General features: G+C 39.6%; 1 protein-coding gene across 4 annotated transcripts in view; it reads left to right on the top strand.

Annotated features, from left to right (window-relative positions):
* Positions 1-13790, top strand: part of ANKFN1 (ankyrin repeat and fibronectin type III domain containing 1) — a 389228-nt gene that overhangs the window by 213554 nt on the left and 161884 nt on the right. For all 4 annotated transcript variants that reach the window (XM_037809531.1, XM_037809529.1, XM_037809532.1 and 1 more), the window contains exons 4-5: positions 2938-3139; positions 5805-6015. In XM_037809531.1, coding sequence (XP_037665459.1) covers positions 2954-3139; positions 5805-6015 — 397 coding nt within the window. In that variant the 5' untranslated portion in view covers positions 2938-2953. The remainder of the gene's footprint in view (positions 1-2937; positions 3140-5804; positions 6016-13790) is intronic.

Genomic DNA, 13790 nt, shown 5'->3' with positions numbered 1-13790 from the left:
ATCAGTACCCAAGGTCACAGAGCTTGTAGGTAATAATATCGTGATTCAGCTGAGGTCTGTCAAATTCCAGAGCTAAAGCTACACTGCTCCTCAAATGCTTGTCCCTTTCCATAAGGATATGAATTTCAAGCACATTTAGTTGGGAGGGACATGCATGTTATGAGAAAGTTGTCTTTCTCACTCTCTCTCATCAGACACAATTTTAAATATGGTGGGGCAAAAGGAAACATAATGATAGATGAAAGCTAGAAGAGTAGAAATGTGTTAAAGAGTAGCTGGGAAGGAAAGGACAGCTGGGGGGAGTATGAGAAGGAAGTCAAAGAGACAGAGAAAGTCAACTTGTTTTGACTGAAGGGAACAGATGGGAGGTGAGCAAAGACGAAACGGGCCATGTGGGTAGGTGTCATCAGTTAGAAGGCAAGTAGCTGGAATTTGATCAATCAGCAAGAATTTATTTACTGGACTCCTGGGCACTGTGAGAGATTCAAAAGGCTGTAGAGTTATTTGGGGAACAATAATGATGTAGACAAGACAGATGGCCTGAACTGGGACATTTATGCTGAAGAAAAATGCTAGAGACAGAAGGCAGAAAAAATAGGTTAAGGCAGTCCCCACCTGAGCTGGCTTACATATGAATCTGGAATTTTTGTGGTCATAGAAAGAAATAAATTGTTTACTTTATTAACAATTAAAAATTGATTTACCTAAATCAGAGGTAAAGGATTTGTAGATGGAAAGAGAAAGATGCCGAATCACCCACCCTTGCTTTCCATTTCTGATTCTTTGTAAATTAAAAGATTATTAAAAAATTATATAAACACATAGCCACACATGCATACACTATACAAAGTGCTTTGCATCATACTCTCAAATGTAAATATATCCATTTAGCTGAGATTGCATAGGACCTAATAGACATGACTAAGACTGAATAGATCTGACCACCTTGGAAAACACTAGGAGGTCTTTTGGTCTTGGAGGGAGTTGCAAACAGGCATTTAAAGGTGCCTAAAGACATTCACCAATGTAATGGAGATGGATTCCCTTCTGTTAAAGTGAAAGTAAATAAAGGTTAGTTGGTGTTAGGGGGCCTGGACCCCTCTTCAGAGACATGGGGAAAGAATGAGTCTTCTGGGTAGCCATGTCAAGCATTAGTCATTCATTTTTTTCTAAAGTATCTATTGAGTGCCTTCTATAGCAAAAATGATAGCCACCACAAGTATCTGCTATATTCTATGCTCTTTACATGCATTATCTTATCAAATCCTCATAACTGTAATATGTAGATGCTATTGTTATCCCCGTTATATATATGAGAAAAATAAAACTCAGAGATGTTAAGTAATGTGGCCATTGTCATGTCATCACTAGGTAGAAAAGAAAAGTAGAAATTCATATCATAATCTGTGTTATATTTATTTTTCCCCAAGGCAGGTACATTTAGCTATCAGACATAAAAAATTAAGACATGGAGGTCCTTGCTTTCCTGAAGCATGTAGACTATCCAAGAAACGGAGAGCTAAACAATTATAATAAAATAAGGTTCTTGCCATAAGAGGTGTATACAAAGTAAATGACTAAAGAAATACATAAATTTGCCTGGAGGTGTCAGAGACCTTCTGAGCCTAAACTTAAGGATAAACAGTCATTTCCTAGGTGATGAAGGCAGTATATGCAAAATACAGAGGTAGGAAAAAGTTTAACTATTTGGAAAACTCGAAGGAGTTTCAGCAAGGGCTGAGATAAAATGCAAAGGTACAGTGGGAGATGAGGCAGGAGAGGTAAGGACTTGTATGCGAGCCTAAAAGATTTAGATATTATCTTGTGGGGACTGGGGAATCATTGAAGCAAGAGTTTGATCAATAGAAGAGGTTCTGCATGGCATTGTATCATGGAGTCCATAAGTTTATAAAAACGTAAGGACTGGAGATGACCTAAGGATCACAGTTAAGTAGCAATGGCAGGATTACAGATGGAAGACTCCCTTGGAGGTTTGAGAAGTGATAGTGGGAAGGCATCAGCATGTTCCAGAGAGCCCTGGGCCCACTGAACGAGAGGCCTCACTGGGGATGGGGATGCAGCACACAACTATCATGGCCAATTATTTCATGCATGCATTTGTTCATGTAATACACATACACATGCCAGGCAGTCATAGCTTAGCAGCATCAATATTCCAGTATTTTACTGAAAATGACAGATGGCTTTGAAATGGCTTGCCGCATCTCCTTTAAACTAACGTCAGGTGTGACATTGGTGAGTACCTGGTTAGAGACTTCTGGAAGAATGGTCGAGTACTACTTTGACAATGGCGGAAGTGAGCATTCTGGAAGAAAGTCTGGAGCATCTGGGGTGAGCAGGGATGGGCCCATGGATATAAATCTGCCAAGCATGTGGACAGTGGAGTAGATCACCAAATCTCAGAAAACAGGCACAATTTAACTGCTACCTTGAAAGAAGTGAAGGGAGGGTCTATGAAGGGAGTAATTAAACTTTCTTGTATACCCAACAGAGGTCAGCTTCCAGGAGGAGGTAAGTAGAAAAAGCCAAGTTACTTTCACCCAAGAGGAACTGAGCAAAACCCCCAAGGTAGAGAATTGTGATGCTTCCACCCCTGTGGGACAGAGACCAAAAGACTGAGTAGAGTCTCGTGTCATACACATTTGTAAGTAAATTTATGTGTTTATATTTTGATGGAGGTTGCCATTGCATTCCTCCCACCAACCAGCTAAATGGCCATAAACGACCTGCTTCTCTTCCTTTGGTTTAAGTTTTCTCATCTATATGATGAAGGAACTGGATCTGATAATCTCTAAGGTTTTTTCCAGCTATAATATTTTATTAGGATACCCAGTGGTTACTGGAGATGAAAAAATTCTTTGTCCACTTGTAAGTATGTTTTGTAAATGATACAAAATCAGATTTTCCTCTTCTTAGGAACTGCCGTGTGAAAATGACCCAACAAATGCAGAATTTACAACTTTGTCAGTCAAAAAAACATAGTGCCCCATCATCTCCCAATGCTGCCAAGCGTCTGTACAGGAACCTCTCTGAGAAACTGAAGGGGAGCCACTCTTCCTTTGATGAGACCTATTTTAGAACAAGAACTGACCGGCTGAGTCTCAGGAAGACCTCAATGGTAGGTAATAAAAGCCTTTTACTTCATGTCTCAGTTTGATTTGTTCAGTTATGTTTGGGTTTAAGGGAATTCTCAGATGATCCATGATTGCAATTTTATAAATGCTGAAACAAAGTCAGGTAAGGCAGGAACCAAACAAATCCCTGCTTTTACCTAAAGTTTAAGTGATTGTGAGATTTTTCTCTTTCTGAACTAGACCAATGAAATCAATCTCCAAAAAAATAGCAGTTTGACAAATATAAGATTAAGTAGGCTCTGAGAGCTCCACTCAAATATTGATGGGATCATTTACTAATAATTTACAATATATACCCCCAAGTTTTCCAAAGCGATTCAAGACAGAATCCAGGCACAGAACGCGTATGTATTAAATAATAGACTCATATAAAAGGAAAAGAAAAGATAAAGGGAATAAAACAAGAATAACCTAGAAAAATAAAATATTGGGGGTGGGAAAAGAAATAGATGTACCAAAACCTAGGTAAATATACTAGTACTTAAAATTTATCATTGAATTTATCTGAGTTCCCAGGCAGTCAAAGCAAATGGTAACCATAATTGGTTACAGCATCTCCTTAACTGATAACTGAAAGCATAACTATCCATCAGGAGAAATGATTGTTTTCCTGTTGCAAAATCCTCTGGTCTCTATAGATGTCACAGTGAATTATGTAATGGAGAATGGTGTAAAGAGTAGTATTGGTGGTATTATAGACATCTTTATATAGTAGTTTTTTAGATTGACCCTCAATAAAGCTGAGGGCATAAAATTAATATGCTCAATAAGGGTATTTCTACAGGGGGAAATGGCACCATTTCTTTGAATTTAAAACAGAAATAAGTCCTAGCACTTCCAGATAAAAGCATGCTAAATTTTGCCAACAAAAACATAGTGGAGAAGATGGCTTAAAGTGAGAGCAAATATGGCACAAAAGAAATACGACTAAGAATCACAAACAGAAACACAACTGTGGATAGGGCAGCATTTTAACTTGAACTCATTTGGTTTTCCATTTCAAATTCATCTTTTGGGAGTGCTTGTTGTTGCTGAGTTGTGCCCTAAGCATCAGAGACTCATCATTTTGGCAGATTGTCAACAAATCACTTTTTCATTCTGCAGATTGTCCTGCAGCAAAGAAGCCTGCAAACCAGAATAGCTATATCTCCTGGGTCCCCATTGTCAAAACAAGCATTTGCATAACAGCTTTGTATTGTCCTCAAATTTCAACCATGTGTTATGTACTCAGGTAAAGCCAATCTGCAGCCTTTGATAGGAAGAACTGATTTTTGATGAGACTAAAAATAAAACCTGCCTTCCTAAAACACTAGGCCACTGAAGACCTGCCACGTTTATCAAGCTAACTGTATGCTAGGTCAGGACCAATGGTGTTTCAGCATTTTTGAAGACCAAGAAACTCTTCAAGAAGATACCAAATAGATGTTTAAATAGTATATGTGTTTGTCTTCTCCCATGAGCAACAAAAATATGTATTTGAGAAAATTCCAGCGCTCTTTTCTTTTGTTTACTGTTAATCCTCTGAAAGAACTTTTCAGAGGAATTATATTGTCTTTAGCTATTTTTTTTTCTATAGGTGGTTGTATCATATGAATATTCAACTTCCAGCCCTCTTAGGCCCAGAGACAATTTGCCACCTAGCCACTTAAACCCTCCCTGGACATCACTCTTGAGCCCCTCACCTCAGAGCTCAGAAACTTCAGGTGTTCAATGGTTGGAACTCTGGGTTGAAAAATTGTAGGAGTTTGAGTGCCAAGGAGTATAGGAGTTTGAATAGCAGCCTGCATGCAGTGTGGAGCCATTTGAAGTTGTAAAGAGGGAGGTGGCATGGTCACATTGCACATTTTAGAAAGATTACTTCTACATCAGTGTGGAGTGTGGGCTGGAGGAGACCAAGACAAGCAGCCTGGCCCACTAGGCAGGCAGGCCATTACCATGGTCCAGACAAGGGATGGTAATGGTCCAAGTAATAGTAGAGGCATGGAGATGGAGAAGGAGTGGATGGGTTTGAGAGAAACAGAGAAGAACTCTCAATTCCAAGTTAGTCATAAATTAAGAACTACATTAGCTACATTATCTATGCCAGCATTTTCCAAATTACGTTCTCTAGAGCACTATTGTAGGGACACTTAAAATAATATTCAGAACATATCCTAATCCCCTTCCCTCTTGGAGAGTCACAATTGCATGTGAAAATTGTCAAAGGTTCTGGGAGATCCTATGGAAAGTAATGAGTTAACTTGATTTAGTCCAAGGTTCACTAAACTTACTTGACCACATGCTACTTTCTTTATAGAACATTTTTTAATGACCTATTGAAGTGTATGCCACAAAACAGCAGTTTGGGTAAAACTGAATTTTGCTCAAATCTATTCACTAGCTATGACAAGTATAGGTATGCTGTACTATATTGTTTAATGAATCATCTAAGTGCATCTAAATGTACGGATCTCTTCATGCCCATTCGAAATGATGAAGAGAGGGTCCAACACAGCATTTACACTGGGAGCCCTGGAATATATTGTCATTTTATCATTCATAAGTGGGAAATCGGTTGCTGACACAATCTCTAAAATTCAAACTAGGTAATCTGCAAAGACTCACTGGCTTATGAAACTGTGCTATCCTGCTTTTGTTCTTTTTCTCCAGAACTTCCAGGGCAATGAAGCCATGTTTGAGGCAGTTGAACAGCAGGACATGGATGCTGTGCAGATCCTTCTGTACCAGTATACACCAGAAGAACTGGATCTCAACACACCTAACAGTGAGGGGCTGACACCCCTGGATATTGCCATCATGACCAACAATGTGCCCATTGCCAGGATTCTTCTGAGGACAGGGGCCAGAGAAAGTCCACACTGTAAGTAAACCTGAGAATTAAAAACTCATACCATTAAAGCTAGACACCAGCTTTATATCACCAAAATAGCCATTGCTGACCTTCAGAGCAGTAATGTTCGACGAAGCATTGATTTTGAAATCTTTTACATTTTCATTGACTTTTCATGCAAATAGGGATGGTACTTATCAGCCAAAATAACAAGTTGCATTTTAAAGAGTCTATAATGAATGGTATTTAAAGAAGGCCTCCAAGAAACTCCTTCCTAAGAATTTATCCCAAGCTTTAAAATACTATGTGAGCTATTCTAAATGATGGCATAGAAAAGGAGGTATACAAGGAAAAAGAACGAGCATGTGTATGTTTGTTTCTTCATATCCACAGTCAATATGGTGGCCATATTCTTTTGTTTATCCATTCATTCAACAAACACTGAATGTCTGGTGCTTCCATAGGAAGAAAGCAGTAGTGAGCAAGACAAAATCCCTATTCTTATAGAACTTGCATACTAGTGGGGGAGACTTTCAATAAACAAGGAGATAGGTAAATGAAAATAGAAACTAGAAAATAAATAAATGAAAATATAAACTGAAAATCTAAATTAAAATATAAGCTCAAAATATAAATTAAGAACTCAAGGTATATGCTACGAAGAAAATAAAATGGAGGAGCTCAGTGGGGAGAGGACTGTTTTAAGTAGGGTGGGCAAGAAAAGACTCTCTGAGGCAGTGATATTTGAATTGAGTCCTAAGAGATATAAAAGTGAGTCATGAGAAGAAGCAGGGATCAAATTCTAGGCAGAGTGGCCAGCAAATAGAAAGGTGCTGAGGCAGGCAGGAATGAGCTTGACATATTTGAAGAACAAGAAGGCCAGTGTGCTTTTACGTGGAACATAAAGCAGAGTGAGCAAAGGGGAGAGTGACAGCTGACGAAGAGGTCCCTGGGGATCAGATCACGCAGGGCCTTGCAGGCCGAGCAAGATGTTTAACTTTGATTCTAAGTGTAGTGGGAAGACAGTGGAGTGGTTCAGCAGGTGAATAACGTATTCTACTTTACATTTTAAAAAGCTCACTGCAGATGTCTCTGAAGGACAGTGATGGGGCAACTGCAAAATCAGGATGATGAATTAGGAGGCTATGTGAGTGGTCCAGGAGTCAGAGGCCGGCCACTTGGACTTGAGTGGTAGTGACAGTGATGGTAGGCAATAATAAAAATTGGATGTGCCTTTTTTTTAAGAACTATGTTGAGATATAAATGGAAAATGTATAGTAGAATGATTTTTAGTATATTCACAGAGTTATGTAATCATCACCACAACCATTTTAGAACAATTTTATCACCCCAGAAAGACTCAGTATTCTTTAAACTTTTGTTCTTCCCCTAATCCCCCAGCCCTAGCCAATATTAATCAATTTCTGTCTCTGTAGATCTGCCTTTTCTGGACAATTCATATGCATGGAAACATACAATATGTGGTCTTTTGAGACTCGATTCTTTCTGGGTGTGTTCTGAAGCAGAGCTAATCAGACTTGCTAAAGGGAACTTCTCAGGGATCAGTGGTAGACCCTGCCTAGGTGGGGATGGGATAATAGCACACAGCACTGACCCTGTGCAAAGCTCTATTCTGAGCACTTTGCGTGTATTGACTTCTTTAATCCTCACAACAACCTTATAAAGTAGGTACTAACATTCCCCTTGGTGCAAATTCTCTGACCCAATGACCACAATTCCTCTGAGCCATAGTTTTTATGTTTCCTAAAAGAAAAAGGTAAACTCACCAAACTTTTAGTCTCACTAATGCTGATTCACTTACTTCCAAGGGGTGAGACACAGAAGGCTGAAAGAGAAGCAAGCAAATATATAATTAGAGGTCACATCTCTGCTCTAAATTTCAGAAACCACCACCACCCAAAGATTTCCCTTAAACTAGGTACAAGAGACAGATCCTTGTATCAGAAAACTCTTTATTTTAAAAATGCTAAGTCTACCACATCCATGTCAAAGACAGTGAGGATTTGAGTTGGGTAGAGTTTGGGCTGTCCATAAGAGCTTCATAGTCAAAGTGTCACTCATTTTCAGTAAAACTGGAGGGTTTCAAGGGAAGGACCGATAAGGGTAGAAAGAAATCACAAAGGCTTCTGTGCTGCCTTCAGATTTATTCTGCAATAATGTCTGTCCCAAAGATCCGGTGAGAGAGGGGTGGAGGGAGAATCAGTAGGTCTGAACATGGAGAATGCAGACTGAGCACCATTCTGTAGGAACAAGGAGACCATTCATCCAGATGTTGCCACGGCCATTCTGCACGGGGCTGGATGAAACATTAGTCCTACTTACCTGAGACGCTACAAAGAATTCTGCATTTTCCATGAAAACAGTGGGACCCCCTAGCCTCCCAAATCCCCCTTGTGCATATTTAAACCTTCATAAAAGAACCCAAGTCCTAAATGTCAAGTTAAACCAAAAGTAAATTTGTTCAAGAGATCCTTGGTTTACCTGATTCCCTCTGGGTTGATAACCCAGTTATCATCACAAAGTTGTAAGGGACAGTAAGAGATAAACCCTGGTGTCAGCCTCTGAAATATACTACATCTAAGTCACCTGTGCAACCCAAAAAGTCAAAGAGAAAGTACCACGTGGAACCTTACACAAAAATGTAAAAATTTGCAAAGGAATATTGATTGAGATCTATAAACTCTCACATGTATGTTATCTAATCTTCACACTAACCCTTTAGGATGATGTTATTAACTATTTCAAAGATGAGGAATTTGTGATTCTGAAAGGTTAAGTGACTGGTCAAAGGTCACATATCTAGCAAATGAACAGGATACCAGGTACTCAAGCCAAGTCTCGGCTCCTTCTGCTTGAACTTTATGCCCTCTAAATAACCAATATGGAAGGCAGGGGCCACTGGGCCCCAGCATTTTTCCTTTGTACTGAAATCCCGCAGTGTTGCTCTTTATTCTATTCTATGCACTTAAGTGTTGTTCCTGTTGGAGAAAGACAGGATAGAAAACACAATCTGTTTTCAGGGATTCTTAATTCACTTAGACATCAAGTTCAAAAGAAACAGAATTGCTTCTGTATGTGAGCATGAGCCAGCCCATGAGAAAAACCATAGCCTTCCAGCCAGAACCAGGTAAGCAAACACCTGCTACAAACTGTTCCCCAGAAACTGCAGAGGCAGGCAGCACACAAAACAGAAAAATAATGAAGATACCTTAAATTTTTAGAGTGTTTTAAACATTGCAAAAATGTTTTGCCTGAATCATCTTACTTGATTCTCAAAACTGGGCTGTCAGGTGGGAGTTGTTTTCCTCATTTTTATCAATGAGGAAACTCGAATAAAAAGCCAAACTGAACACCTGAAGCTTCAAAGCTAATCGATGGTGGAGCCATGATTCAAACTCAGATCTTCCATATTGAATGCTTTGGTATCTGTGGAAAAATTTTAGCGCATTGACTGTCATACAGTAAGTACTCAATTCCTTCCTTCCCTGGCCCTCATCTCTTCCCCTCTTCTAAATGACCATCAATATTTCAAAGCAGAGTATAGGGTTTCTTAGTAAGGTTAGCTTTCTCTCTTCTCTTCTCCTTTTGATTCCCTTCTGAAAACCAGCCCACTACTCTTTCCGCTATGCCAGCAAAGGATCCCAACACAACGCAGAAGATAGCCCTCAGCTGCATCTGCGCTTCTCTACATCTCACAACAGGAATCACAAAGACACTAATGGATTTAGGGATTTAACTCCTGAACCATTGGCTAGGCCCACCTTCCAGTCTTTTGCCCCTCAATCACAGAGCTCTGTGGAGGTATTCTTTATAACACAGTTTGAAACTCACCTATGTACATTTCCTTATTCACAGGAAAAAGTCCCTGAAATGACTCCCCAAATGTACACAACTGCCCTGAAGTTAAATATTTGCAGAATCCCAGCCTACTAAAGAGAGTGGATGAATCTACTTTTCTCTGCTTGTCCTGCCTTTAATAAAGTACAAACTAATATTCACCCGTTGTGGTAAAAAACATCAGCCATTACTGGAGTAGAATTCCAAGTACTTCCTCTCAGAAAGTTTCTTTCTCAGGAAACGTGGCAGAATCTGAACCACCAAAACTAGGAAAGCCAGTTTTTACCTCAGGGTACTTGGGGACTCTACCAGTAATTGTTTCATACCCTCAGCATCCCAGCTCAATTGAACAACTGCTATCCTAGAAAGACATATTGTCTCCACATATAAAAGCACCTCCCCCCACCCTATCATAAACCCCTCCCTCATTCTAATTAATTCATGCACTGCCCCCACCCTCAAATCACAGTTAGAGAGTCTCCAGGAAGGATTTGCTGAACCATCCACAAGGGCTTGGCTTTCTGAGGTTACCATTTATTTAGCATCACTGAGGCCATAGAAATAGTAATCAGTGAAGAAATTAGCTCTTTTTGATTACCTACCATGTGCTAATCTGATCATTTTCACAGATTTTGTTTTCCCTTTGACCCCTCTACTTGGCACATAGTAGGTTCTTAGAAAAATTCAATTGATATTTTAATCCTTTTAACAGCCCTTTCTTATGCTGTTGAGAAATTCACCTATCAAATTTTAGCATGTGCGCGCACACACACACACACACACACACACACACACACACACACACACACTATGTATGGGAAAAACCTTTAAGTCCTCGATTAATTTATAATTTGGGGTACTTTTTGTTGTTGTTGTTTTTACTTTGGCTGGCGGATTGGTTTTCCAGGCATTATTATAAAATTTGGTTGTAGATGCAGCCTGATTTTGGTATTTTTACATTATTTAATAATGTGGACTTGTAAGAACGGTATAATACTCCTCAATTTTAGTCTTTCTATCCATTCACTTAGCTTGATTCTCCCTTCTCTCTAAACCCTCTCCATTATTTTGTTGTTCGTTTGTTTCACCTTCTCTCAGATACTGCTTGTGGAGCTAGGAAATATCACCCAAAATTAGTTACGTTTATTTACTTCATAAAATGAAGTTGCGTAGTAGCCATCATCTGAGTATAGTGCAGATACCAATGTTACAATTGTGGCACACTTGTCAGGATGCACCACTAGTTCCTGCAGTGTTGGGGTGTTCACAGAGAAGCTAGCTGGTGCTGGGCTGGTTCGGGCCACTTCTAAGAGGTGTGACTATAAACTAATGAGGTTGGCTTTGTGCAAACAAACACACCAGCAAGTCTACAATCCAAACGAGTGTTATCCTTGAACATGGTCCTCATGGGAGACCCCACACTTGCTCCAACAGTGCTGCCATTGCTCTAAACACTTTTGGAATTGTCCTCAGAGCCAGTTTATGAGAAAATCTGACTCGTTGCTTAGAGTCACACCTGAATTTTGTTCCAAAACAGCACTGCCCAGCGTCATCACCCTCCATGCTCACCAGACTTGGCCTCAAATGATTTAGGGCGGTTTCCTGAAATCAAATCCACCCTCAAAGGACAAAGATTTGCAGCCATTAAGGATATTTAAAGAACTTGCCTTAGGCAGGTCCCCAGAACGAGTTCCTAAATACTTTAGCTGCCACATTAAAATAGGTGTATAAAGCCTCACCTGACTAACAAACCTGTTCCTTAAACCTCATCTCATACTACCCCTCACCCATGAGGTTCCAGCCACACCAGCCTCCATTCCCTTCCCTGAACATGCCAAGCTATTCCTACCATAGAGCCTTTGTTCTAGCTATTTCCTCTGTTTAAAAGGCTTGAATGCTTTTAATCTTGATCTTACCATTCATATCTCAGCTAAAAAATCAAGCCTTCAAGAGAGACTTTCTCTGGTCAAGTCTAAAGTCACTTTCTAACCATACCACTCTATTCTAATTTTCTGCCTAGCACTTCTCACTATATATTTTTTCAGTTTTTCTTTGCTTATTTCTGTCCCTCCTGCAGTAGAATGTAACGTCCATGACAGCAGGACTTTGTCTGACTCATTTATCACTGTATCCCCAGCAAGTAGTAGGCACTTGATAAATACATATTTAATTGTGTGAATCCTGAGGCTACTTCTTTTGAGAGGTGTGTACACATTATTTCTTTTGAAGGGAATGATTTTATGAAATCTAAAATGAATTGGCTTTTTCTGAATGTTTCCAAAAAATTGTTTAGAAATCAGGTTGCTCTAGCCTAAGTTCCAGCCACCTGTCCTTCAGAGTTGACAGTTGTATTTTCATTCTTTTGTTTTTCAATTTTTAAATATACACATAACACAGAATACATTCTCCATATCAAAAATTAAAACACATTATAGAGAAAGCTAAAGATGCCTTTGAAGCCAGCCTAACACATGCACATGCATACACAATCTAGGTCTCCTTCCTGAGAGCCTCCCAGTGTAAAATTGATATGAGTTTGATGGCTAGCCAGACTCGTTCCCGTGAATCTTCATATACACACCGCCATCACCATCACTACCACCACCACCACAACAGAAAACAACAAGTGGATTTTGTGTGTGTATGTGTGCGCAGCTTTTAAATTAAATACTCAGCATATGCTAAGAATTAAGTTTCTAGAGTCAGAGGGTTCTGGCTTTAAATCCTTTCTGTGCTACTTACTGGCTATAGGCAAGTTCCTTAACCCCTCTGTGCCTTGGTTTCTTCATTTGTCAAATGGAGATCATTTTATCTACCTGTTTTATAGATTGTTGTGTAACAAATTACTGCAAAATTTAGCAGTTGAAGACAATAAACATTTATCTCACAGAGTCCCAGGAATTTGAGACTGGTTTTAGCTGGATAGTTCTGGCTCACAATATCACATGAGATTGCTGTCATCTTAGCGCTTGACTAAGCTGGAGGAGCTCCTTCCAGGCTTACTCAGGTGGCTATTACCAGGAAGCCTCAGTTCCTCACTGGGTGCTGGCCAGAGGCCTCTCCCTAGGGCTGCCCCACGACATGGGCCTCTCCCTAGGGCTGCCCCACGACATGGCAGCTGGCTTCCCCTGGAGCAAATGGCCTGAGAAAGAGAGAGCGAAGAGAGATACCACCCAAAATGGAAACCACAATGCCTTTTATGATGTAATCTTGGAGATGACATACACTCATTTCTGCTCAATTCTGTTGATCACACAGACCACCCTGGTAGAACGTAGGAGGGGACTGCACAGGGGGGTGAATACCGGGACACAGGAATCACCGGGGCCCCCTTGGAGACTGGCTACCATACTACCCATGGAGGGTTCTTGAGAATTACTGGGAGCACATTAAAAACATTTCTCATATAACCTGGCACATAGTAAATGGTCAAAACCATGTTAGCTAATATAATTCTCAAAAACAAAATAAAAACAACCCAAGAGTTTCTGGTGAAGAATTTAAACATTTATCCATCTGTTGTATAGTTTGTGGTTGCAAAACACTGCCCAATACAAGCACTTTTTAAAGTTTGCAGAATTTTACCTTCTAAAACTACAACTGTGCCACACAGGAGCTACTAGCTACATGTCACTATTGAGATGTGCTGTAAATGTGAGATTTTCTTGGATTTCAGTATATTGAAATTAATATATTGAATTAATCAATACATATTATTAAAATTAATTTCACCTATTTCTTTTTACTTTTTTAATGTGGCTATTAGGAAATTTAAAATTACATGGCTCATATTTCTACTGGACAGCACTGAAACTATTGGCAGAGAATATGATTATCTTGTTTCGTGCTTAAGCCCCCTATGATGTCATTGAGTAATCTGTTTTGGAAATTATAAATAATTTGCTCAGGTATTCTGTGTGTTTGTTTTAGAGAAGGTATCCATTTGC

Source organism: Choloepus didactylus, chromosome 18 (assembly GCF_015220235.1).
Source record: "Choloepus didactylus isolate mChoDid1 chromosome 18, mChoDid1.pri, whole genome shotgun sequence".
Classification (NCBI taxonomy): domain Eukaryota; kingdom Metazoa; phylum Chordata; class Mammalia; order Pilosa; family Megalonychidae; genus Choloepus; species Choloepus didactylus.
The sequence above is the reverse complement of the archived record's forward strand: the minus strand, read 5'-3'. Positions and strand labels throughout refer to the sequence as shown.